The sequence below is a fragment of the Oncorhynchus gorbuscha genome, linkage group LG24, assembly GCF_021184085.1.
Source record: "Oncorhynchus gorbuscha isolate QuinsamMale2020 ecotype Even-year linkage group LG24, OgorEven_v1.0, whole genome shotgun sequence".
Taxonomy (NCBI): domain Eukaryota; kingdom Metazoa; phylum Chordata; class Actinopteri; order Salmoniformes; family Salmonidae; genus Oncorhynchus; species Oncorhynchus gorbuscha.
This window is the reverse complement of record NC_060196.1, coordinates 16,388,480-16,414,368: the sequence shown is the minus strand read 5'-3', so window position 1 is coordinate 16,414,368 and position 25,889 is coordinate 16,388,480. Positions and strand designations below refer to the sequence as shown.

The 25,889-nt window shown below is 45.6% G+C and overlaps 1 protein-coding gene across 1 annotated transcript in view; it reads right to left on the bottom strand.

The window, feature by feature from the left end:
- LOC124012768 (spermine oxidase-like) overlaps positions 1–25,252 on the bottom strand; it is a 29,267-nt gene extending 4,015 nt beyond the window's left edge. The window contains exons 1-5 of the mRNA XM_046326713.1: positions 25,097–25,252; positions 13,017–13,251; positions 11,726–11,952; positions 3,381–3,554; positions 558–1,308 (exon numbers count right to left, since the gene is read on the bottom strand). Of these exons, the coding sequence (XP_046182669.1) occupies positions 558–1,308; positions 3,381–3,554; positions 11,726–11,952; positions 13,017–13,224 (1,360 nt within the window). The 5' untranslated portion in view covers positions 13,225–13,251; positions 25,097–25,252. The remainder of the gene's footprint in view (positions 1–557; positions 1,309–3,380; positions 3,555–11,725; positions 11,953–13,016; positions 13,252–25,096) is intronic.
- Between the last annotated feature and the right edge of the window lie 637 nt (positions 25,253–25,889).

The window sequence follows — 25,889 nt, the reverse complement described above, 5'->3', positions numbered from 1 at the left end:
GTGTGTGTGTGTGTGTGTGTGTGTGTGTGTGTGTGTGTGTGTGTGTGTGTGTGTGTGTGTGTGTGTGTGTGTAAAAGTATTCCTTCCCAAAACTGATGAGTTGAAGCACAGAGCATGATTCATACTCAGTGAGGGAATGCTGATGATGGCCTATCTCAGTGAGTTATTTAGGTCAGTGGTCCTCACTCCATCAAGAACACATGATTTGATCCATAAAAAGAACAATAAAATGTTACCTTTATTCAACTAGGCAAGTCAGTTTAATTAAGGACAAATTCATTTTTTCAATGATGGCCTAGGAACAGTGGGTTAACTGCCTTGTTCAGGGGCAGAATGACAGATTGGTACCTTGTCAGCTCGGGGAGACCTTGAGTAGCTGAAATCTAGTTAGTGCTGGACCTGTATAAAAGCTGCGGCTCGATTCAGAAAACTCCCATTGTTACTGTATATCACTCACTCACACACAGACACACAGAGTCAACGGACACATGTCAATGTCACAATGACACAAACACACAGACATGCACACTGACAAACACACAGACATGCACACTGACCTGTGAAGCGTCGCAGCAGCTTGGTACAGGTCTCGGCCACTGTCTCGTCGTCGCAGCGCTCCATGAGCAGTGCCTCCTGGCCACAGATCCAGCCGCTCAGCATGTGGCCGTAGCGCTCGGGCGGGTACAGCACGTCAAATGAGCAGATCTTACGGTACCACAGCTCCTCGGGGTAGACCGGCTGCTCCAGCTGTGCCTCGTCCTCCCACACAAACTGGATGCTGTTGCACTCGGGGCTCCAGAAGGGATCGGCGAACTCCAAGAAAATCTTGTCAGTGGTGCTGATGCCGAGCTTCTCGATGGCGAGGACTTTGTCCTCGGGCAACGAGGGTGAGAAGAGCGCCTCATGGCGGTTCTTGAGGACGCCGAGCGAGGCGGTTACGATCACGTGGTCGGCGGGGAGCGACTCGAGGTCCTCGCACTCTACACTGATGGGGTACGCGTGACCCGGATTGGGGTTGGGCTCACCATGGCAACGTTGGTCGTCGTTATGGTCGCCGTCGTCGTGCCGATTGTTGTTGTCGCCGTGAGCGATCTCCTCCTGTTGCTGGGCGGAGTAGTTCCAGTGGACGCGGCGGACGGGTTTCCCCAGGTGCATCACGCGGGACGGAATGTCCTGCGCCAAGAGGTCCACGATCTTCATGAAGCCTCCCGGGATGACGTGGTGGGCCCCTGGGATCTCGGTCCACTCGCCGAACTCACTCAGCGAGACCTCGTCCATGCTGGGGGACGAGCTCTCACAACTCTCCACCTGAAGGACAACATACAAACAAACAAAGATAGGTTGACTCAGATCAAATTGAGCTCCTTTATTAGCTGCTCTCACAACTCTCCACCTCTTTCCAATCAATCAATCAATCAATCAATCAACTCATCAATAAATCAATCAATCAGTCAAATGTATTGAAGCTCTTTTTAATAACCCAGCCTAGGAGCCCAGAGAGCAAGTAGCAGAACAGTGGTTGGAAGAAACCTAAAGAGGAACCAGACGATGGCTGCATTGGATAGAAACACAGACAAACAAGTCTGTTCAATTCTGGTCAAATGTATCTATTTTGTTTCAAGTAGATTTTTTTTTCTGTTACTCTTTGATTGGCTAAAACTCCTTATTGAATCGAGGCCAAATTAACCTCCTCTGCCAAAGCGCTACTTAATCCTAGTTGAATTGCCTATTTATTGGCCATGACATCTTATCAAACTTTCTTTGGGTTGTAATTTTTTAGCTCAAGTCTACAAACCCAATAGTTTGTTTACCTAACTAGAGCCTCAACAACAGAGCCTAACGTTTCCCCTGAGGAAAACTCTTAAATCATGGCCTTGGCTGCCAATAATGGAAACTTTGGACATAAGTGGCACATTATCCACTACATAGTGCATAGGGTTTTGGTCAATGGTAGTGCACTACATTGGTAATAAGGTGCCATTTGGGATGTAGCCCTAATAATTGAGTGCCGGTGGACCAGGAAACGAACTGAATAAATACACAAACACAATAAGGCTTGCAATAGCTATATTTCCTGAGGTAAATTGTTGTTGTCGTCCTCATCTTTCTCTTTCCTGGATGCCCTGTAGAGTTGGCTCTACGCGTAATAAAGGGCTTCCATTTTGTTTCTATTAGCAAACTGACCTTTAAGTGATCAACACTAATTTGAATCCAATGAGTTATTGGGTATAATTACAAGGAGCAAGGATGGAGTAATAACATTACCAAGCTAAATGAAGCTATTGCTAATATAAACAGGATAATGTAGCTAAAGCTAACATTAGCCAGAGTTTCTGGGAAAGGGGGATACCTACAGTTGTACAACTGAATTCATTCAGCTGAAATGTGTCTTCTGCATTTAAGGTGCGGGGGGCTGCCATAATCGACATCCATGTCGTCAGCGCCCGGGGGTTAACTCACGCCATTTGCAAACACTGTATATATACTTCCTTTTTTATCTCCATTGTGTTATTGACTGTACGCTTGTTTACTCTATGTGTAACTCTGTGTTGTTGTTGTGACGCACTGCTTTGCTTTATCTTGGCCAGGTCGCAGTTGTAAATGAGCTTACCTGGTTAAATAAAGGTGAAATAAAAATATATATTTTAAAAAACTGCCTTGTTCAGAGGCAGAACGACAGATTTGTACCTTGTCAGCTCGGAGATTCGATCCAGAAACCTTTCGGTTACTGGCCCAAAGCTGTAACCACTAGGCTACCTGCCGCACCTATTTACGCTTGATTTCCTGACCTGCTTGTTCAGTTGAGTCATAAAGCATGTCATAAACTCTTGTATTGTGTGAGACTTGCGTGAGAGTGCAAGTCTAAACCTAGCAGGAGCATCACATGCGCTACTTCAGTCAATTATCTGCGTATAACGAACTGGCTTGAACCAGAACTGTGCGAGAGGCCATAGAGGTGCACCAATTCTCTCCAGAGATGAGTGATTCAGAATACAGCACTGTTGATTTAATATGGAAAAATAGAAAGAAATGCCCTTTTAAAACGAGTTTTCTTGGAACACATAAAGCAATCTTACATACCTAGATGGGAACGTTATTGGATTTGCATAATGTTTGCGTATTTAATGCATTCCAATCATTAACTAGAGCTCTAGCATATTTTATAGTCTCTCAGGAGGACCCCCTCCCCCTTACACATTCACACACACAACCCTATCCCTACCCACCCTACACACACACACAACCCTATCCCTACCCACCCTACCCACCCTACACACACACACACACACACACACACACACACACACACACACACACACACACACACACACACACACACACACACACACACACACACACACACACACACACACACACACCTTGAGGTACTGCTGAAGCATGGACAGCTTGAGTCTCTTGGTGCTCTCCGAATCGTCGGGGTCCAGCGTGATCTTCTTGCGCACCACGTCCCTCGTGAACACCCCAACGCTGTTCTGGCTTTCAGCACACACAGGCTTCCCATTCTGGAAAAACTCCTGAGTCAACTCATATACCTGGGGAGGAGAGAAGAGGGGTAGAGCGGATGGCAAGAGAGGAGAGAAATGTGAGTTTGACGGCCATGGTATAAGCTGTAATGAATGTGCAGAGGGTCTGCATCCCAAATGGCACCATTTTCCCTTTATAGTGCACAACTTTTGACCATGGCAATTAGGGCACTGGTCAAAAGTAGTGCACTATATAAGGGAATAGCGTGCCATTTGGGATGTAGACAGGATTGGTCTGGGTACCAGTCTGTTTTCATTCTGGTTCTACACTGGACAACCCAGAGTTTCATTGGTATAGACAGGCAGTATTTTGCTACTACCTTATCCAACAGCCAAGCAATCCAAAATAGCATAGAGTGTTCCTGCTACTGTGGCTGTAACAGAGTCTGAACATTCATAATCTACTGGGGTGCTTCTAAAACTTTAAAGGGGCCATCTGTAAGGTGATCACTTTGTTGTTGTTTGAAGCCAAATGTGCCCTTTAAAGGGTGCAGCCAGGTGAGAATGTATGACATCCTTTAACACCGTGGCTGCATGGGAGGGTGGAACTTAGTACATTATTCAACAACAGATTGTTTTACATTTTCACACACTTTCTTCCGAGGCTTCCGTGACTTCTACAATACAGGATATATAGCAAACATGCATGACAGAACTTCTTCTATCCAAAGCACACACCTCTTTTAGAAGGACCTCTTTTAGAAGGAACTGCCCACTCATTGGACGAAAGGGGGAGCATCATTGTGTAGGAGGTCACACAGTATTATTTCCATTGGTATTTACATGGAATTTACTAGGAAACTATGTTATTTTAATTCATACTTTCTGGTACTTAGTTACAACAATGTAACACAACTGGTAATGACCTGGTACCAAATGGTGCCTGTTTTAAAAACAAACAAGTAATTCATAGATTATTACTGCGCACCATTTCACATGCCATTTCTCAGGAAATACCTGTTATGACGCCAAATGGCACCCATATTTAGTGCACTACGTTTGACCCATAGGGCTCTGGTCAAAAGCACTGCAATATGGTTCCATTTGGGATACAGCCATTTCTGTGCCGTCAAAAACGGTGCAACCGTGAAGGTGTCTTACCTAATGAAGTGAAACGGTGAGCTGAACAAAGAGGGTGGAGGGAACTGGAGCTGAGCCGTCAGTCACGAGACTGGTGATCGCCCGGGGGCCATTCCAAGGGAGTGCCGGGTTACAACAGGTAAACACCACTGGCACTGGGAAATAGGAGCTATGGTAGGCGACCGTAAAGTAGCCGAAAGGAGCCTATTCAGTAGCTTGGGGGTTTTCTGCCCATGTATGAGGGTGATGGGGGTAGGCTACATCAGCACAATAGCAATAATGGCATTGTAATGAATATAAGTGTCCATATGACAGTAGTAATAAAATGCTATTATTGTCAGGTCTTGCTTACATGGTGTGCATCTTAACGCAATGGCATCAGTTGGAGCATGTTCATGTCACATAAACAAGGAAAGCTGGTGAGTGCATTACTGATGTTATTTTAAAGCTCGATGATGACATTTTTTGACGATAATCGCCCATTGTCACCGGCTTGTTTTATCCGAACAGTGCCGTCCCTTCCTCTCTCCTGTCTCACCGTTTTATTCGGTGGTGGCTCGGGCACCTGCTGGGTGCACACAGTTCTAGCTTTTTGTGTTTTAGGCCTCGGAGGTGTACAGTACGTTCAGGCTGAGGCTCGGCATCAGAAGACGAATCATGAGCGATGTCATGATTCATTTCTCCCCCACCATCTGAGTCGTTTTCATTCTGAGTTTGTAGCAACGCTAATGCAACATGTGCATCCGCTCGTCTTGATCTTCTTGGCATTGTAAATTACGCATGCTCTAACCATGTACTCAAAGTAGACCGATAAGGCTGCTTGGATTCGTTTGCTTCCCCTCGCTCATCAACTCACCCATTCTCCCGCATCATATTGTTGTTATATGTATATATGTTATATGGAAATTAGTTTTGGTATACTTTAGTTGAGGCAATTAACGGGGTAATTATCAACTGGGCACCGCACCTTCAAATGTTGGGAGGAGTGGCCCAGGCCCTACTGTCGGGAGAAGGAGGGGCAACGGGGAAGAACATAAAAATTAATTAAATGCCCTCCTAAAACTGGTTATAAATCCAGTTGCAAAAGTACTTGCAAAAGTACTCATCCCCCTTCGTGTTTTTCCTATTTTGAAATGGATTTTGATTTGATGTAATGGAGAAAATAGTCCAAATTGGTGAAGGGTGCGTTCATATGTATTCACCCCCTTTGCTATGAAGCTCCTAAATAAGATCTGGTGCTGTCACGCCCTGACCTTAGAGAGCCCTTTTGTTCTCTATTTTGGTTAGGTCAGGGTGTGACTAGGGTGGGCGAACTATGTTTTCTATTTCTTTGCTGGCAGAGTATGGTTCCCAATCAGAGGCAGCTGTCTATCGTTGTCTCTGATTGGGGATCATACTTAGGCAGCTTTTACCCACCTGTAGTTTATGGGATCTTGTTTTGGTACTGTGCTCTTTAGCCCTACTAAACTTTACGTTTCGTTTGTATTTATTGTTTTTTTTCGGTGTTCATTGACTAAAGTAAGATGTACACCTACCACGCTGCATCTTTGTCCGATCCTTCCGTCAACAAGCGTAACAGGTGCAACCAATTACCTTCATCACATAATTAGTTAAATAAAGTCCAACTGTGTGCAATCTAAGTTTCACATGATCTCAGTATACAGTGGGGCAAAAAAGTATTTAGTCAGCCACCAATTGTGCAAGTTCTTCCATTTAAAAAGATGAGAGAGGCCTGTAATTTTCATCATAGGTACACTTCAACTATGACAGACAAAATGAGAAAAGAAAATCCAGAAAATCACATTGTAGGATTTATTATTAATTTTTTAATTAATTTATTAATTTATTTGCAAATTATGGTGGAAAATAAGTATTTGGTCAATAACAAAAGTTTATCTCAATACTTTGTTATATACCCTTTGTTGGCAATGACAGAGGTCAAACATTTTCTGTAAGTCTTCACAAGGTTTTCACACACTGTTGCTGGTATTTTGGCCCATTCCTCAGTCCTCAGCAGTCCAATCCCTATACCTTTCGCAGAATATCAGTCTGTCCCTGATGTTTTCCCTGGAGAGAAGTGGCTTCTTTGCGGCCCTACTTGACACCAGGCCATCCTCCAAAAGTTTTTGCCGCACTGTGCGTGCAGATGCACTCACACCTAACTGCTGCCATTCCTGAGCAAGCTCTGTACGTACTGGTGGTGCCCCGATCCCACAGCTGAATCAACTTTAGGAGACGGTCCTGGCGCTTGCTGGACTTTCTTGGGCACCCTGAAGCCTACTTCACAACAATTGAACCACTCTCCTTGAAGTTCTTGATGATCCGATAAATGGTTGATTTAGGTCCAATCTTACTGGCAGCAATATCCTTGCCTGTGAAGCCCTTTTTGTGCAAAGCAATGATAATGGCACGTGTTTCCTTGCAGGTAACTAAGGAAGAACAATGATTCCAAGCACCACCCTCCTTTTGAAGCTTCCAGTCTGTTATTCAAACTCAATCAGCATGATAGAGTGATCTCCTGCCTTGTCCTCGTCAACACTCACACCTGTGTTAACGAGAGAATCACTGAGATGATATCAGCTGGTCCTTTTGTGGCAGGGCTGAAATGCAGTGTAATTATTTGGGGGGGGATTCAGTTAATTTGCATGGCAAAGAGGGACTCAATTAATTGCTCATAACTCTTCACAACAATATAGAGTGTATGCAAATTGCCATCATACAAACGGAGGCAGCAGACTTTGTGAAAATATATATTTGTGTCATTCTCAAAACTTTTGGCCATGACTGTACACACCTGTTCTGAAAGGCCCCAGAGTCTGCAACACAATTAAGCAATGGGCACCACCAAGCATGTGGCACCATGAAGACCCAGGAGCTCTCCAAACAGGGCAGGGACAACGTTGTGGAAAAGTACAGATCAGGGTTGAGTTATAAAAACCATCATAAACTTAGAACATCAAGGAGCACCATTAAATCCATTATGAAAAAATTGGAAAGAATATGGCACCACAACAAACCTGCCAAGTGAGGGCCACCCACCAAAACTCACAGATCAGGCAAGGAGGGCATTAATCAGAGAGGCAACGATAACCCTGAAGGAGCTGCAAAGCTCCACGGCGGAGATTGGAGTATCTGTCCATAAGACCACTTTAAGCCATACACTCCACAGAGCATGGTTTACGGAAGAGTGGCAAGAAAAAAGCCATTGCTTATAGAACAAAATAAGCAAACACGTTTGGAGTTCGCCAAAAGGCATGTGGGCGACTCCCCAAACATATGGAAGAAGATACTCTGGTCAGATGAGACTAAAATTGAGCTTTTTGGCCATCAAGGAAAATGCTATGTCTGGCGCAAACCCAACACGTCTCATCACCCCGAGAACACCATCCCACAGTGAAGCATAGTTGTGGCAGCATCATGCTGTGGGGATGTTTTTCATTGGCAGGGACTGGGAAACTGGTCAGAATTGAAGGAACGATGGATGGCGCTAAATATTTTAGAATTTTTTGTATTTTAGTGTTTCTTATTATTATTTATTGTTTGTTACACACAAAAAAATATTTTGCATCTTCAAAGTGGTAGGCGTGTTGTGTAAATCAAATGATACAAACCCTCCAAAAATCTATTTTAATTCCAGGTTGTAAGGCAACAAAATAGGAAAAATGTCATGGGGGTGAATACTTTCGCAAACCACTATGTTAGTGGTATTAAGATTCTAACAACGACAGTTTGTTATATAGACGTATTTAGGAAAAGTCAAGAAAGGAGGGGGACATGACTTTAAAAATGTCAGAGTAGCAGATTTTTTTTTAAATTCATGAGCCGTTCAAATGACTGCTTTAGCTGTCCCAGAGTGAAGTTCACATTCTTTTTCCATGGAATCAGAATGTTTATGTTTACCATTGCTGCACTAAGTTACATTGTAACCACAAAGGTCATATGATAATGACATGGTATTCGATTGCATAACCTTATCATCTTGTCTTACCTCCCTGGTGGAACGTTTTGCATACAAAGACCAGGTGTGTGTTCATTAGGGACCAAACGGAAGAAAACACTGAAACAGGGTGGGTCAACCGGAAAACATTTCCGTTGCGTGCCCTAATGAACTCGACCCAGGATGCACCACACCTTTGTTGACAATATAAAATAGCCTCCGGTTGAAATGGGATCCTCAAGAAACACATTTTCAAAGACAAATAATTGTTAAGCTATCTCTTGTCCATTGCCTCACACTCACGAAACATTAGATCTAAACAGACAGGATTTCTATGTACCTAAAATCCTGATGTGAAACAAAACAACCAAGTCAGCTTCGGAATGCTAATCCTACTGCTTAGTTAATTATGCTGTTTCCAGACAGAGGCACGGTGGCGATTAACGCTTAGCGCAGTTGTAATGATACATGAGAAGGGATAAGTGTTTAGTGCTGCTGTAATGATGCACGGTGGGGGTTAGCCTAATGCATACCGTAGCTCTGCTGTGTTGATGCTGCTGCTACACTGCAAAGTGATTGGCATCTTGGAAATGGATTATACAAGGGATTACAGCATAGAGGTATGCAGACTGCCACACATGAAATCAGGATAAAATAATTGTTCACACTGTATGTTGCAGCTCCCTAATTATTACCAAAGATGATTTAGTATGAAGATACACTACCGGTCAAAAGTTTTCAGAACACCTACTCATTCAAGAGTTTTTTTTTTTTTTTTTTACTATTTTCTACATTGTAGAATAATAATGAAGACATCAAAACTACTAAATAACACATGGAATAATGTAGTAACCAAAAAAAGTGTTAAACAAATCAAATTAGATTTTATATTTGAAATTCTTCAAATAGCCACCCTTTGCCTTGATGACAGCTTTGCACACTCTTGGCATTCTCTCAACCAGCTTCACTTGGAATGCTTTTCCCACAGTCTTGAAGGAGTTCCCACATATGCTGAGCAGTTGTTGGCTCCTTTTCCTTCATTCCGCAGTCCGACTCATCCAAAACTATCTCAATTTGGTTCAGGTTGGGGGATTGTGGAGGCCAGGTCATCTGATGCAGCACTCCGTCACTCACCTTCTTGGTAAAATAGCCCTTAAAGAGCCTGGAGGGGTCATTGTCCTGTTGAAAAACAAATGAGTCCCACTAAGCCCAGACCAGATGGGATGGTGTATCACCGCAGAATGCTATGGTAGCCATGCTGGTTAAGTGTGCCTTGAATCCTAAATTAATCACAGACAGTGTCACCAGCAAAGCACCCCCACACCATAACACCTCCATGCTTTATGGAAATACACATGCAGAGATTATCCGTTTACCCACACAGCGTCTCACAAAGACACACCGGTTGGCACCAAAATATACAATTTGGACTCCAGATCAAATGACAAAATTCCACTGGTCTAACGTCCATTGCTAATGTTTCTTGGCCCAAGCAAATCTCTTCTTATAATTGGTGTCCATTAGTAGTTGATGTTGGGGCGGCAGGGTAGCCTAGTGGTTAGAGCGTTGGACTAGTAACCGGAAGGTTGCAAGTTCAAACCCCCGAGCTGACAAGGTACAAATCTTTCGTTCTGCCCCTGAACAGGCAGTTAACCCACTGTTCTCAGGTGTCTGTTACTTGAACTCTGTGAAGTATTTATTTGGCCTGTAATTTCTGAGGCTGGTAACTCTAATGAACTTCTGCAACAGAGGTAACTCTGGGTCTTCCATTCCTGTTGTGGTCCTCATGAGAGCCAGTTTCATCATAGCGCTTGATGGTTTTTGCAACTGCACTTGAAGAAACCGTCAAAGTTCTTGAAGTTTTCAGGATTGATTGACCTTCATGTCTTAAAGTAATGATAGACTGTCATTTTTTTTTGCTTATTTGAGCTGTTCTTGCCATAATAAGGACTTTCTCTTTTACCAAATAGGGCTATATTCTGTATACCTCCTTACTTTGTCACAACACAACTGATTGGCTCAAACGCATTAAGAAGGAAAGAAATTCCAGAAATGTACTTTTAAGAAGGCACACCTGTTAATTGAAATGCATTCCAGGTGACAACCTCATGAAGCTGGTTGAGAGAATGCCAAGAGTGTGCAAAGCTGTCATCAAGGCTATTTGGAGAATCTCAAATATACTACATGATTCCATATGTGTTATGTCATAGTTTGATGTATTCCCTATTATTCTACAATGTTGAAAATTGTAAAAAAAAAAAAAAAAGAAAGAAATATCCTTGAATGAGTAGACTGTTGACCGGTAGTGTATGCAGAAACTGCTTCTCCAATAGAAGCCTTCAATCACGCATGTAGGCGATGTTATGGAGACTTTGGCTAGCTAAGCTCATGCGCAGAAACACGTTATCGGGTCTAACGGTCGTCTCACGCTGAACTCTGCATGTGCAGGCCGTCAAATCAAAGGCACTCCTTTGATATAAAGTCGTATTTGACTAATTCAAACATGTCAGTTCGTCACGAGGTTGTAGTAAGGACATGTTCAACTACTTAAGACATTGGCTCAAATCTAGGTTCTGCCTTTAGATTTCGAGAAAATTAACACTACAGAAGCATTTTTCCCTTCTCTCATTAACTTCTCAAACCCCAAACCCTGGTATGCCGAGTGCTTCGTAAGCGTTCTCGGACGTCTCGCAATGTTGCGCCTCTGGGTTTAGAAATCCTGTTATTACTGTGTAGTTATCCATGTTCGTACAGTGTGTTCTTAAAGGAATGGGTGCTGCTGTGGAGAATGCTGTGTTATTAAGGTGGATAATAGAGAAGGTTCTTCTGTGTTCATGTGCCTTGAAATAGTTCCAGTTCCGTAAGCGTTGCGAACAAGTCGCCACAGGCTTGATACACCTCTTTCTGGCCCACTCAATGTTAATCCTTTAAAAGTTGACTTTGGTATTTGTGTTCTTTATTGGTAACTTTGCTGCTTGCAAAAACCTGTGCTATACACACCTGTGCATACGTGCCACTGTCTATGTACAGTATCTAAATTCAGTCATGGGTGGCTCCCTGTGCACACATCAGTGGTAATCTGGACACACACACACACACACACACACACACACACACACACACACACACACACACACACACACACACACCTCTCTCCCCTCACCTCATTGTAGAGGTCACTGAACTCCTCGACCAGGTCCTTGGGGATCCTGGTACCGCTGTTGGTCTGGTAGTGGGCCACGCCGTTCTTGGTGTACAGGCTGATGCGGCCCACGCTGCGCTCGCCGTCCGTGGTGTGCTCCAGCAGCCCGTTGTCCTCCGCCAGGTGGTACACCGGGTTCCCGTTAGCGCCATGGATCCAGGTGGCTCCGAGCTCCAAAGTCGTTTGTCCTGGAATAGGATGGAGGAGGAGAAGATGAAGAAGATTGTAGTCCTCACTGTAGCTCAGTTGGCGCTTGCAATGCTAGGATAGTGGGCTCGATTTTTGGGATAAAAGCATCTGCTGAATGGCATATAAATATGTAATACACTTAGTGTACACTTAGTGTCCCAATATGAAGTAATGTTTTGGCCATGCAAGTAGTGAGGATATTGGGACAGGCTTAGGCTCCGTTCAAAAGTAGTGCAATATATAAGGAATAATGTGTCATATCAGATGCACCTTTGGGGTCACACTTACAAACTTTGTTTACCCACCCCAAGCACTTGATTGTTTGTGTCAGTTTATTTGGGAATAAGTTGAATGGAACTTGAATTCAATGAAATAAGCAGAGAAATGGGAACAGAAAGTTGTTTTAATTGAATGGACGTGAAGGGAACTACAGTTCGAGGGTGTCAATTCAATGAATGTGACTGCAGCCTACTGGACATTTTGAGGATGCTACAACCACCTACTCGAGAGATACTTGTTATTGAAAGGGCTTCATAGAGAATGAGGAATAGGGATAAATAAATCATTTCTTTATATTGAATTGAAGCCATGTGTGGCAATGGGAGTAATCGAACTTGTTCAGTTCAAAGGGGATTTTGCAGGACTAACCACACATCCATCCGAGAGACAAATTCCCCAATCACATTTTGAATTGAGAAAGCTTAATTGGGCTTTGCAAAGCACACATTCTGATCCAGTGTTATTTTAGGAAGGCTTTTAGCATTAGCACTGATAGCGTAGCCCCATAGAGAATAGAGGGGGGGCACCTTTTGACAGCTAGATGTGAGTGCGGGGGAAACAACATGATGATTACACACTCACACAGACATGTCGAATGTCTCAGTGAGTGAGGTTCGGAGCTTTCAGCTTACAGAAAATGTTAACTATTTAAGAAACAAACACCCATAGAGTCATAACCCATGACATTCCAGGGTCTGGTTTAGCGTCGTTTCCTCCATGTATTGTTTCTTTACTCGCGCTTCGTGTGTTTGTAGTGTATAAAGTTCACAGCATCATGTCTTACCGTGCTGAATGCTTTGAACTCTCCCTCCGACGCGGTCTGACGCCTCTAGGACTGTGACATCCGTGAAGCCGCTCTCCAGGAGGCTCTTGGTAGCTGCGAGACCGGCCAAGCCCGCGCCGATCACTACTATTCGAGGCTGTCGACGAGTGCGTAGGTCTCTACTAAGGGGGTCATCAGTGCTGTCTGAAGATATTTCACAACTTTGCATGCCGTCCAAGCTCCTCTTCTAGGGGGTCTGAGGGGGAAACAGAAACAGAGAAACAAAACATTAGTTAAAAACAAGTCAATCCGTGTTTGGTCCAGCGGTATAAAGCTCTGACTTTGGAACTCATGCAGCCGCCAGCACAGGTTCAAATCCGACTCCTTGCTCTCTCATTCTCCCTCACTCTCCTGTCTAATAAACATGAATGGAACTACACACAAAAAACAAAGCAAGTCAATTTCCCTCAGGCAAGATGAGGACAGAAAGTATCTTTACACACAGGGGGAGATAGCATCAGTGGGTACTCAATTTTGAGTGTTCTCAGTTCAAAGTAAAGTCCTCGTACACAGTACTGTACACAAACCCTCTTTCAGATCAAATACCCGTTATGACATCAAATCTATTCCGGAAATAGAATTTCATCGCGCTTTCCTGAGTATGCGTACTTTGAGTGTGAAAGGGGAACGGGTTCATCGTGTTATTAAAACTGTCGCTATTTCAAAAAGGTCTTGCTATTTTGTGGCCTAGTGTGGTCTGGCTGTCTAAGCCACTGTCTCTGGATAACATACATATCTTTGTTAAAACACCTTACCGTTGCATGGCTAAGAAGTAGCTGTGCTGTGTAGTGGGGGCTTATTATATTTAAGCAATAATGCCCGAGGAGGTGTGGTACATGGCCAATATACCACGGCTACGGGCTGTTCTTATGCACAACTGTCATGCCCTGAACATAGAGACCCCTTGTTTCTCTATGATGTAGTAGGTCAGGGCGTCACTAGGGGGTATTCTAGTGTATAATTCTATTTTGTGTTCTAGTTTATATTTTCTATGTTGGTGTTGTGTATGATTCCCAATTAGAGGCAGCTGGTAATCGTTGTCTCTAACTGGGGATCATATTTAAGTAGCTATTTTTCCCACCTGTGTTTGTCGGACATTGTTTTGTGTTTGTGCGTGTGCACCACATAGTCACGTTTAGTTGTTTGTTTATTGGTAGATTTTTGTTTTGCTGAAGTTTCACTTGAAAATTAATATGTGGAACTCAACATCCGCTGTGCCTTGGTCCCGTTCTTACGACAACCGTGACAGAATATCCCACCAAACAAGGACCAAGCAGTGTGCAACGATGGGAAAAATAAGTTGGACTTGGGAAGAAATCATGGAAGTCATCGCAGAGGACGCAAGAAGGACGGCGACGACGCCAGGGACCGCGGCCACAGAAACCCCAAGATTTTTTGGGGGGGAGGCACATGGAGCTGGTGGCTGAGCAGAGGGAAGAGCCAGAGACCATCTGGGAGGTGGTAGAGAGGTGGTCGGCCGACCTAAGAAGACTACCAGAGCCTGCCTGGGAGTCGATGGAACAGTGTGAGGAGGGATAACGGAGAATGGAGTTGGCTAGGAGTATGCGGCAACGCAGGCGTTTGGAGGAGTGTGTCATCAGTCCGGTGAAACCTGGGCTGGCTCCACACATCTGGCCTCCAGTTCGCCGGTACATCCTGTGTCTCCGCCTCGCACTCTCCCTGAAGTGCGTGTCCCCAGCCTGGTACGTCCTGTGCCTGCTTCCTGCACTCGCCCTGAAGTGCCAGAGACTGTCATGGAGGCATTGGAGAAGTTAGGAGAGAGAGAGAGATGAAAGAGATGTTGTGCAAGTGTGTTCTGCTCAACATCCGACCAGAGGATCAGGTTAGCAGTCCGGTGCAACCTATGCCGGCTCACACATCAGGCCTCCAGTGCTCCTCCCCAGTCCGGTACGTCCTGTACCTCCTCCTCGCACTCGCCCTGAAGTGCATGTCACCAGTCCGGTGCATCCTGTGCCGGATCCACGCATCAGGCCTCCAGTACGCCTCCCCAGCCCGGTACGTCCGATGCTGGCTCCCCGCACCCGCCCTGAACTGCATGTCACCAGTCCGGTGCCACCTTGCGCCAGTCCACAGTGCGGAACCTCCTGCGACGGTCCACGGTCTGGAACCTCCAACGACGCTCCATAGTTCGGAACCTCCAGCGAGGGTCAACAGTCCGGAGAGTCCAAGCACGGCCTCCAGTCCCTCTCCAGGGCAGGAGCCTTTCTCTGCGCCGGGGCTAGGTCTAGGCACGGTGTCGAGTCCCGCTTCATGGCAGGAGCTTACCTCTGCGCCGGTGCCCAGTCCAGGCACAGCGTCCAGTCCTGCTCCATGGCCGGAGCCTTCTTCTGCGCCGGTGCCCAGTCCAGGCACGGAGACCAACCCAGCTCCATGGCCGGAGACCTCCTTTGTGCCAATGCCCAGTCCAGGCACGGCGTTCAGCCCTGCGCGATGGCAGGATCCGGGATCTGGGCAGGGGCTGCGATTTACACCAGAGCCGCCACCGACACTAATCAGCCCCCCTACCCTCCCCATCTGGTTTCAGGTTTTTCGGCTGGAGTCCAACGTTTTGGGGGGGGGGGGTACTGTTACGTCCTTACCATAGAGAGCCCTTGTTTCTCTATGGTGTAGTAGGTCAGGGCGTGATTAGGGGGTATTCTAGTGTATAATTTCTATGTTGTGTTCTAGTTTATATTTTGTAGGTTGGTGTTGTGTGTGATTCCCAATTAGAGGCAGCTGGTAATCGTTGTCTCTAATTGGGGATCATATTTAAGTAGCTATTTTTCCCACGTGTGTTTGTGGTATATTGTTTTGTATTTGTGCATGTGCACCACGTAGTCACGTTTAGTTGTTCGTTTACTGGTATATTTTTGTTTTGCTGAAGTTTCACTTGAAAATTAATATGTGGAACTCAACATCTTGATCCCGTGCACCTTGGTCCCGTTCTCCCGACAACGTACCGCGGAGTGCCTGGACAGAGCCCTTAGCCGTGGTATAATTGCCCTACCACAAGCCCCCGAGGTGCCTTATTGATTTTATAAACTGGTAACGTAATTATAACAGTAAAAATAAAGGTTTTGTCACACCCATTTTTTTTACCTTTATTTAACTAGGCAAGTCAGTTAAGAACAAATTCTTATTTACAATGATGGCTGTCAGCCAATCAGCATCCAGGGCTCGACCACTCAGTTTATAATAACATATAGACAACTGTGTCTGAGGAAACAAATGCAAAAGGGAGCATATTTAAAGCGCATCTCCCTGATCCCATTATACTAATCTAATGTAGTCTCAAAACAAAACACTAAGCAACACCAAATGAAGGAGACTCATGCGGGTCCTTGATTGATTGTTTGGGGCGACGGCATCGCAGGGTTGAAATGTTGAGGTGAAAATAAGTTTTATTTAATTATTTTCTCACAGACTTCCTTCCACCGCTCTCACTGAAGTAGCGTGTGTGTACGCAAGTGAGCTGAAGTGCTGTACCACGGGGCCTTGCCAAATGGAAAATAGGCACATTTGACAGAAAGCAGGCAGTGGAAGAAAGGACACAGGAGAAGAGAGAGAAAGAAAGAGAGGGAGACGGTAAGAAAACAAATAGCAAAAGCAAGAGAGACGAAAGAGAAAAAGTACATCTGTTTGTGAAAGATGAAGAGGGGATGGAAGGATAAAGGAGGAAAATGCATTAGGAAGCAGACTAAACAGAGAAGTAACGTGTTCCATTATCCTCGTTTTTCATCCCTGAGCGCACCCCCCCACCCCTCCTCTTCCTCGGAGAGGTGAGACCATATGCTACCTCCAGTTCCTACATGTGACGCACTCCACTCCCCTCTCCCCCACAAAACCTCCCCGTTCTGTCACCACGGCAACGCTGCTGCACATGGCAATGCTGCGGTACCATACTGAGAAACCGTCTCGCACACACAAGAAAAAGGCGGTTTCTCCCGAACCAGGGTCAGGCGGTCAAACCGGTTCAGTGAATCCATTACCGTCTATTTAGAACTGCAGCTGCGTCTGGGGTATGCTGCTCATCTGAGCTTCCTAAAGGTTTGCTGTCTACTGTTTCAGATGACACCATTTTGGTACAAAGTGCAAGAGGAAGGAGCAAAAACAAACCAATTTGAGTACACTTACTATCACCCAGACCAAAATGTGGATTATAAACTGGGTGGTTTCATCCCTGAATGCTGATTGGCTGAGAGATGTGGTATGTCAGACCGTATACAACGGGTATGACAAAACTTTTTTTTTTACTGCACTAACGTTGGTAACCAGTTTATAATAGCATTAAGGCACATCGCGTGTTTGTGGCATATTGCCAATATACCACGGCTAATGGCTTTATCCAGGCACTCCGTGTTGCCATGGTATAATGGCCATATACCACACCCCCTCGGTCCTTATTGCTTAATTATATCACATGCTGTTTAGAGACTATGGGAACTAACTCTCTTCACACTATGTACCGTGGGAAAGAGGTCTCTTCCAAACTGGTTTCAAACTAGTTGTGTTTCATAGGCTCGAATACAGTACACAGTGGCTGTGTTTACACAGGCAGCCCAGTTCTGATCTTTTTTTCACTAATTGGTCTTTGACTAATCAGATCAGCTCTAAAAAAGATCTGCTGTAAAAAAGATCTGATGGGATTGGTCAAAAGACCAATTAGTGGGAAAAAAGATAAGAATTGGACTGCCTGTGTAAATGCAGCCTAAATAGCTCAGGAATGTAAGACACTGAAAGTTCAGCCACCAACTGCAGTGAGGATCATATTGAAAATGCTGTACAGACTATGGGAACCAATATAGTTCACAGTATAATATTGCAGAGAGGTTAGATACATTTCAAGCACAAACATCAGTGATTGCAACACTTGGAAGTTCAGAACCTTCTTCCCAGCTGTGTTCACCTTTGACCTCACAGCGGTCTTCATCACAAGACTAAGAGTGTTGAATAGTGGCAAATGATAATAGTAGCGGGCTGAGAAGGAAGCTGGCTAGACCGTTCAATGAGTCTGAATAGGGTTCCATTTTGGATGCATCTGTCACGCCTTGGTCATTGTATCTTGTGTTTTTGTTATATGTTTGGGTAGGCCAGGGTGTGACATGGGTTTATATGTTGTATTTCGTATTGGGGTTTGTATTAATTAGGAGTGTGTATTAGTAGGGGTGTGTCTAGTTAGGCTTGGCTGCCTGAGGCGATTCCTAATTGGAGTCAGCTGATTCTCGTTGTCTCGGATTGGGAACCGTATTTAGGCAGCCTGAGTGCGCGTTGTATTTCGTGGGTGATTGTACCTGTCTTAGTGTTAGTCACCAGATAGGCTGTATTTGTTTCACTCGTTTGTTGTTTTCGTATTTTCAGTTATCTCATGTACCGCATTATTCTTCATTAAAAGTCATGAGTAACCTACACGCTGCATTTCGGTCTGACTCTCTGCAAACAACAGACGAACGACATTACAGAATCACCCACCACGATTCACAGACCGAGCAGCGTGTGAACTGGCAGGATCTGAAGGAGGACGATATGGATTATACTACGTGGGAAGAAATCGACAGGTGGGCGGCCGACCCAGTGCGAGTGCAGGAGCCCGCCTGGGATTCCCTACAGCAATGCGAAGAGGGCTATACACGGATGGAATCGAAAAGGAGAGCACGGCTATACAGAGCGAAAACCGTAGGTAACGGGGGAAAGCGCAGAGAGAGAGTGGCAGAGTCAGGAGTCAGACCTGAGCCTACTCTCCCTGTTAATTGTGAGGAGCAGCAATATGAGGACTTCTGGTCTTGGGAGATGATATTAGATGGAAAAGGACCCTGGGCGCAGCCGGGAGAATATCGCCATCCCAAGGAGGAAATAGAAGTAGCTAAAGCGGAGAGGCGTGAGTATGAGGAGGCAGCACTGCGACGCAGTTGGAAACCGGAAAGTCACCCCAAAAAATGTATTGGGGGGGGCTAAAAGGGAGAATAGTTATGCCAGGTAGGAAACCTGCGCATACTCCCTGTGCTCACCGTTGGGCTAGAGAGACCGGGCAGGCACCGTGTTATGCTATGGAGCGCACGGTGTTTCCAGTGCGGGTGCAGAGCCAGCTGCGACTCATACCAGCCCTTCCTATTGGCCGGGCTAGAGTGGGCATCGAGCCAGGTAAGCTTGGGCAGGCTCGGTGCTCAAGAGCTCCAGTGCGCCTGCACGGTCCGGTCTATCCAGAGCCACCTATACACACCAGTCCTCCGGTAGCAGCTCCCCGCACCAGGCTTCCTGTGCGTGTCCTCGCGCCAGTACCACCAGTTCCAGCACCACGCACCAGGCCTCTAGTGCGCCTCGCCTGTTCAGCGCAGCCAGTGCTTTTCTCCCCTCCTGCGCTGCCGGAGTCTCCCGCTTGTTTAGCGCAACCAGAGCTGTTCTCTTCTCCTGCGCTATCGGAGTCTCCCGCCTGTTTAGCGCAGCCAGAGCCTTTCTCCTCTCCTGCGCTGCCGGAGTCTCCTGTCTGTCCAGCGCCACCAGTGCTCCCAGTCGGCCCAGCGCGTCCAGTGCGCCTCGCCTGTTCAGCGCAGCCAGAGCCTTTCCCCTCTCCTGCGCTGCCGGAGTCTCCTGTCTGCCCAGCGCCGCCAGTCGGCCCAGCGTCACCAGTCTGCCAGGATCCGCCAGAAGTGCCAGTCTGCCAGGATCCGCCAGAAGTGCCAGTCTACCAAGATCTTCTAGATCGGCCAGACAACCTTAATCATCCAGGTCCACCAGCCAGCCAGGATTTACCGGAGCCTACTACCTGCCTGAGCTTCCTCTCAGTACTAGGCTCCCTCTCTGTACTGGGCTCCCTCTCAGTACCGAGCTTCCTCTCAGTACCGAGCTTCCTCTCAGTACCGGGCTTCCCCTCAGTACCGGGCTTCCCCTCAGTACCGGGCTTCCCCTCAGTACCGGGCTTCCCCTCAGTACCGGGCTGCCCCTCTGTCCCGGGCTGCCCCGCTGTCCTGAGTTGCCCCGCTGTCCTGAGTTGCCCCTCTATCCTGAGTTGCCCCTCTGTCCCGAGTTGCCCCTCTGTCCCGAGCTGCCCCTCTGTCCCGAGCTGCCTCTCTGTCCCGAGCTGCCCCTCTGTCCCGAGCTGCCCCTCTGTCCCGAGCTGCCCCTCTGTCCCGAGCTGCCCCTCTGTCCCGAGCTGCCCCTCAGTTATGTGGGGATCAGGGTGAGGACTATTAGGCCATGGTCGGCGGAGAAGGTGGATTATCCTAGGACGCGAAGGGGAGGAACTAGGACATTTATGGAGTGGGGTCCACGTCCCGAGCCAGAACCGCCACCATGGACAGACGCCCACCCGGACCCTCCCTATGCTCTTGAGGTGCGTCCCGGAGTCCGCACCTTAGGGGGGGGGTTCTGTCACGCCTTGGTCATTGTATCTTGTGTTTTTGTTATATGTTTGGGTAGGCCAGGGTGTGACATGGGTTTATATGTTGTATTTCGTATTGGGGTTTGTATTAATTAGGAGTGTGTATTAGTAGGGGTGTGTCTAGTTAGGCTTGGCTGCCTGAGGCGATTCCTAATTAGAGTCAGCTGATTCTCGTTGTCTCGGATTGGGAACCGTATTTAGGCAGCCTGAGTGCGCGTTGTATTTCGTGGGTGATTGTACCTGTCTTAGTGTTAGTCACCAGATAGGCTGTATTTGTTTCACTCGTTTGTTGTTTTCGTATTTTCAGTTCTCATGTACCGCATTATTCTTCATTAAAAGTCATGAGTAACCTACACGCTGCATTTCGGTCTGACTCTCTACAAACAACAGACGAACGACATTACAGCATCCTCTTTCTGCATCCGTTTCATAGCCCTCAATGGTCAAAAGCAGTACAATTCTCTATTTCTTCACATCCATTATGTCGGTGATGCCTTGGACTGGAATATTCACACGATCCTGAAAAGTCCTAATCATACCTCAGTAAACTATCAACAAAAGTTGTGGTATTCGTCACAGATGCCGAACGTCTAATATTAAAAAGACATAATCCTGTGAAATGACTTATTATTTCAGAATGGAATCCCATTTGAAATAGAAATGATGGTTTGTATGTATATAGACCATGTTTATTGCCTGATTTTATCCAGCGAACAGGACCAGCGTTGTGGACTGAATACCCAGGGACCTAGTCATACACAGTGGTACACTAACAAGGCCACTACACATTCTCCAAATTAATACGATTCTAGGAACAGAGGAATAGCCTTGTGGCCTTGAGGCATAGAACTGAACAGCAACGGGGAGGAAACCCTCATCAGCAAGAATAGAGTGGCTACACACACATACTGTAACATCCCCCTCTTTGAGCAGGCAAAACTAGCTAGCTAAGTAAGTGAATCTCTCTCTCCCCCTCTCTCCTTCCCTCTCTCCCCCCTACCCTCCCTTCCCATTTTGGCATAAATTAATTGTCTTTCTCTCACCTTTTTGTCAACTACTCACCACATTGTATGCACTGCAGTGCTAGCTAGATGTAGCTTATGCTTTCAGTAGTAGATTAATTATTTGAACCTTTGATTGGGTGGACATGTCAGTTCATGCTGCAAGAGCTCTGATAGGTTGGATGACGTCCTCCAGAAGTTGTCATAAATACTGTTTAAGTCTATTGGAGAGGGTGAAAACCATGAGCCTCATAGGTTTTGTATTGAATTTAATGTACCCAGAGGAGGATGGAAGCTAGCTGTCCTCCGGCTACACCATGGTGCTACCCTACAGAGTGCTGTTGAGCCTACTGTAGACCTTCATTGCAAAACAGTGTTTTAATAAATTACTTGGTGACGTGTTTAGTTTAGTTTTATCTAAAAAGGATAACGTTTTAAATGTTTCACTATTTTTTATTTTATGAATTCACTGAGGAGGATGGTCCTCCCTTCCTCCTCTGAGGAGCCTCCACTGGTGCATACACACAATCACTCACTCACACACACACACACACACAGCAATAATACTCTCGATAATGACGATCCTAATTATGACAACATTCATCCATTTCTTTGGGCTAATAGGCATCCCGGGTCACCTCACAACTGAAACGATGGTGGAGTTAAGAGTCGGCTGGCTAAGTACCTAAGGGCTGAGGAAAAATTCAAATGTATTTTTACTGCTCATGATTTGGTATTTTTCAATCCTTCCGTCACATATTAACCTATATTAACCTGTGTTATATTAATAATAATTTATGGGTGTGTACAGAGCTTTAGAGGTGAAATGTTAACACACACCAACACACACACTTATGCTTTTCCTATTTGTTTCATGGGCCAAAAGAAAGAAAACTAAAGTTGTTTTAATGTAATTGAATTAAGAGGTAATGGGGGATGAATGGGACCTCTTGCTAAGTTCAGGCAGACACATGTAAGATAAGCCACGAGCACACTGTGCACACAGCGGGGTGTGATGTCAGCACATCTTTTTTGTAGGTCACCCAGACATTTCCTGTTGAAGGACCCACAGTGGAGCTCGCTCACGGAGCCCATGGGGCCCACAGCAGAGCAGCACCAACAGTTACAGCCAAAACAGCTCGGGAAGAGTTTGTATCTTTTTTTTGTTATTAGTGTTCCAAGGCAGAGTCCTCAATCGGATGCTTCTCATCAAGTGAGAGGAAATCCAGGGAAAAAAAGATCAAGCAAACACGTTTCCCTGTTGTTCCTTCCCCATCCCCACAACACGAGGTGACACATCTAACCCGGGAAAAATAGCCCTTCTCATCCGTAAGACCACAGTCACTCTATGGAGGCATGTAGCCTAGTGGTTAAGAGTGTTGGGCCAGCGCCGTGGACGTTAAAGGCAGCACCCCGCGCACCTCTCTGAGTCAGAGGGGTTGGGTTAAATATGGAAGACACATTTCGGTTGAACGCATTCAGTGTGCAACTGACTAGGTATCCCCTTTCCCAGAGGCTAGAAGGGCCTGTAACTATGTAATAAATGGGACACAGAGGGTTCCAAATAGTGCACTACTTAGGGGCCCTGGTCAAAAGTAGTGCACTGTATTGGAAATTGGGTGCTATTTGGGACAAACTGTTGGTGGGCCCTGGATTCCTTCAGGGATTCTGCATATACAGTAAAGCTGCCTAGTACTATTACAGTAATACTATGGTTTTACTACAAAACAGCAATAAGATTTGCAGAGAAAGGATCACAGAATGTTTTCCAGGTCACATACACTCTCTGTCACACACATACACGTGTGCATGTACACACACATACACACACACACACACACACACACACCTCTCTCCCTCCTCGGACCAAGACATAGAGTCGCTGTGATTCCGTTATCCCTGGATGGTTAACGCACTCGCCACATGTCACCACACCTCTCTCACCAGTCATGCCGCAGAATGCAGATTAATGGGAACTCTACAGCGTTTGACCTAGAAACGAGTAACCTAGCCTACATTTGACTGACATTGCTCGAGGTTGCTCTTTCCAGGGGCAGGCCAGGGCATAAAAAGGGACTGTAAGGTTAAAAAGAAGTCTGCCTGTCATTTGTTGAGTTGTACGGCCACCCCCCCCCCCCTTTTCCTTCCAAATACCGGCCTTCCTAAAACACACACACCCTTCCTCTATCCAACTCCTCACCGTCTGCACTTCAGTCCACTCCACAGCTGCTTTCATGCCATATCCGACAACCCTGGAACATCTCTGGTCTGGATCAAACCCCTAGAGCGCACTGCAGTGCTTGCTAGTGTGGCAACACGACGTCTCACTTCCTCAAGACCGCAAACATCAAAAAGGACAAGAGTGCTCTAGCCTTGGGATGCCCCGGGCCCCGTGCCAGACAGGCCCCAGAAATTCCACACCTCTCTTCCAGCTCCGGTGTTCCAGAGCGGGGACGCTAGGGCTAGGGGAGGGCCTCTGGCTGGCAGTGCTCGAACTGATGCTTGGGTGTCATCCATTCGGGAGGCGTATAAACAAGAGTGTGGTGCCCCTAGGACTTGAGTGGTAATGCCAAAGGTAAGCCGCAGTTCAAAGGGTTACCGCCCCGCAAGGGGAACTGGTTGGAATGCGGTCAGGTGGTGCACAATGGACAGTAGTGCCTTTTGAAAACGTTGAAAACAAAGAGCGGTGATTCTGAATAGTGAAGATATGTGGATACCACCTGAGAGCATTGAGTCCAGACAGATCATATTCTTTACTTTACATAATGATAAACCTTGACTTATTTTGTAGAACAAGGGCATTACACCTTCAGGCAATGTACATATGCTGGTAATTATTCATGCATAAACTAGTGGAATTTCGCAGGAACTGCTGGAATTATTTTTTTCCCCCATATATTTTCTTATTCATTGGGTTACAGATAAGGGACTGGGATTGAATCAAATTAAAACAACATTGTAAAACAAGTTAATTGAATAAAATGATTTTCCATCCCATTCATATTATATTCATATAATATGAAATAAAGAGAGGGATGAATGAATACAGGCAAGATAGAGACGGAAAGAGGGAGAAAATGCCATTGAAGTTCTCAAGTTGATTTTGCTGACCACAGAGAAAGTAGCGTTGAGTTCCAGACAGGCTACGCACGGCTGTGTGTGTATCTCATCCTCTGCCACGTAATAGTCAAAGTAGCAACACAGACCACCAGACCACAGTTCGAAACAAAGAAGAGCGACTAGTTCGTCTTCTGTGAGCTATCCTGATTCAATGGGGAGAAATATCTAGTCAAAACGGAATAGAAAATACACCAGAATACACATTTTACACAGAATTAAACTTAGGCTATAGCAATAATGTTTTGAACATCCAACAACATCGTTTTACAAAGCGATGTAAACAATCGAATTAGGATCATTTGCTTTATATTGTATTGGTTACCTATTTTTTGTAGCCTAATACGGCACATAATTCAACACACAAATACACTTGCCTACAACAAGTACACACCGTACCCTACTGTGACAGCTGCAGCTCAGCTGTTTACTTCTTTGCTTATCCACAATGTTGATGAATATTATAACCATGACTGGACTGCGACGAATGGCGTTTTACATGTTTTACCTTCTAGGAAACAAGCTTGATTTCAGGAGGCGCTCATTACCTGACTCCGTTAGTCTTCAGTTTTAAACGTGAGAATTCTCCTCTTCTCCTTTGTGTTTTCCTCGTACCCGGCTCCGCTTTGTATTTATATGTGCCTTGAAACCAGAAGCAGCCAGTTCCCGGTTGCCGCTGCCCTCCCCGCTTAAAGGAGCAGTACAATCAAAAACTTGTACTGAAATTGGGGAAATTATGAAAATGCACTTTTAGTTTAAGAGCTTTTGGAAAGAAAAAAAACGCCTAGAATTTCAGTCTGTTCGGGTGTGATGGAGTTTTGGTCCTTGCTAATCAGTATCCTTGGGACTTCCCTTCCCCAATTGAAGTTGACATTAACAATGGTTACTGTAAGGGTTAAGATTAGGGTTGGGTAAGGGTTATGGTTAAGGTATGGGTTAAGGTTAAGGTTAAGGTTAGGATCCAGAATAGCACTGATCATGTTTTTTTTGCCTAGACCATGACATCACAATCTGATTATTCTAACCAATCACCAGTCATCTTTTATTTGCATAATATGTATCCCCTTTGAAGTGGTATGAGGGTATGCTCTAGTCTAGACAATCCTGTCCACCAATCAGGGCTGTGTATGTAAATATATTTGCAACTGTATTTTTTATTTTTGTTTGTTTAACATTTATTTAACTAGGCAAGTCAGTTAAGAACAACGTCTTATTTACAATGATGGCCTAGGAACAGTGGGTTAACTGCCTTGTTCAGGGGCAGAACGACAGATTTTTACCTTGTCAGCTCGGGATTCAATCTTGCAACCTTTCGGTTACTGGCCCACGCCAAAACAGCCA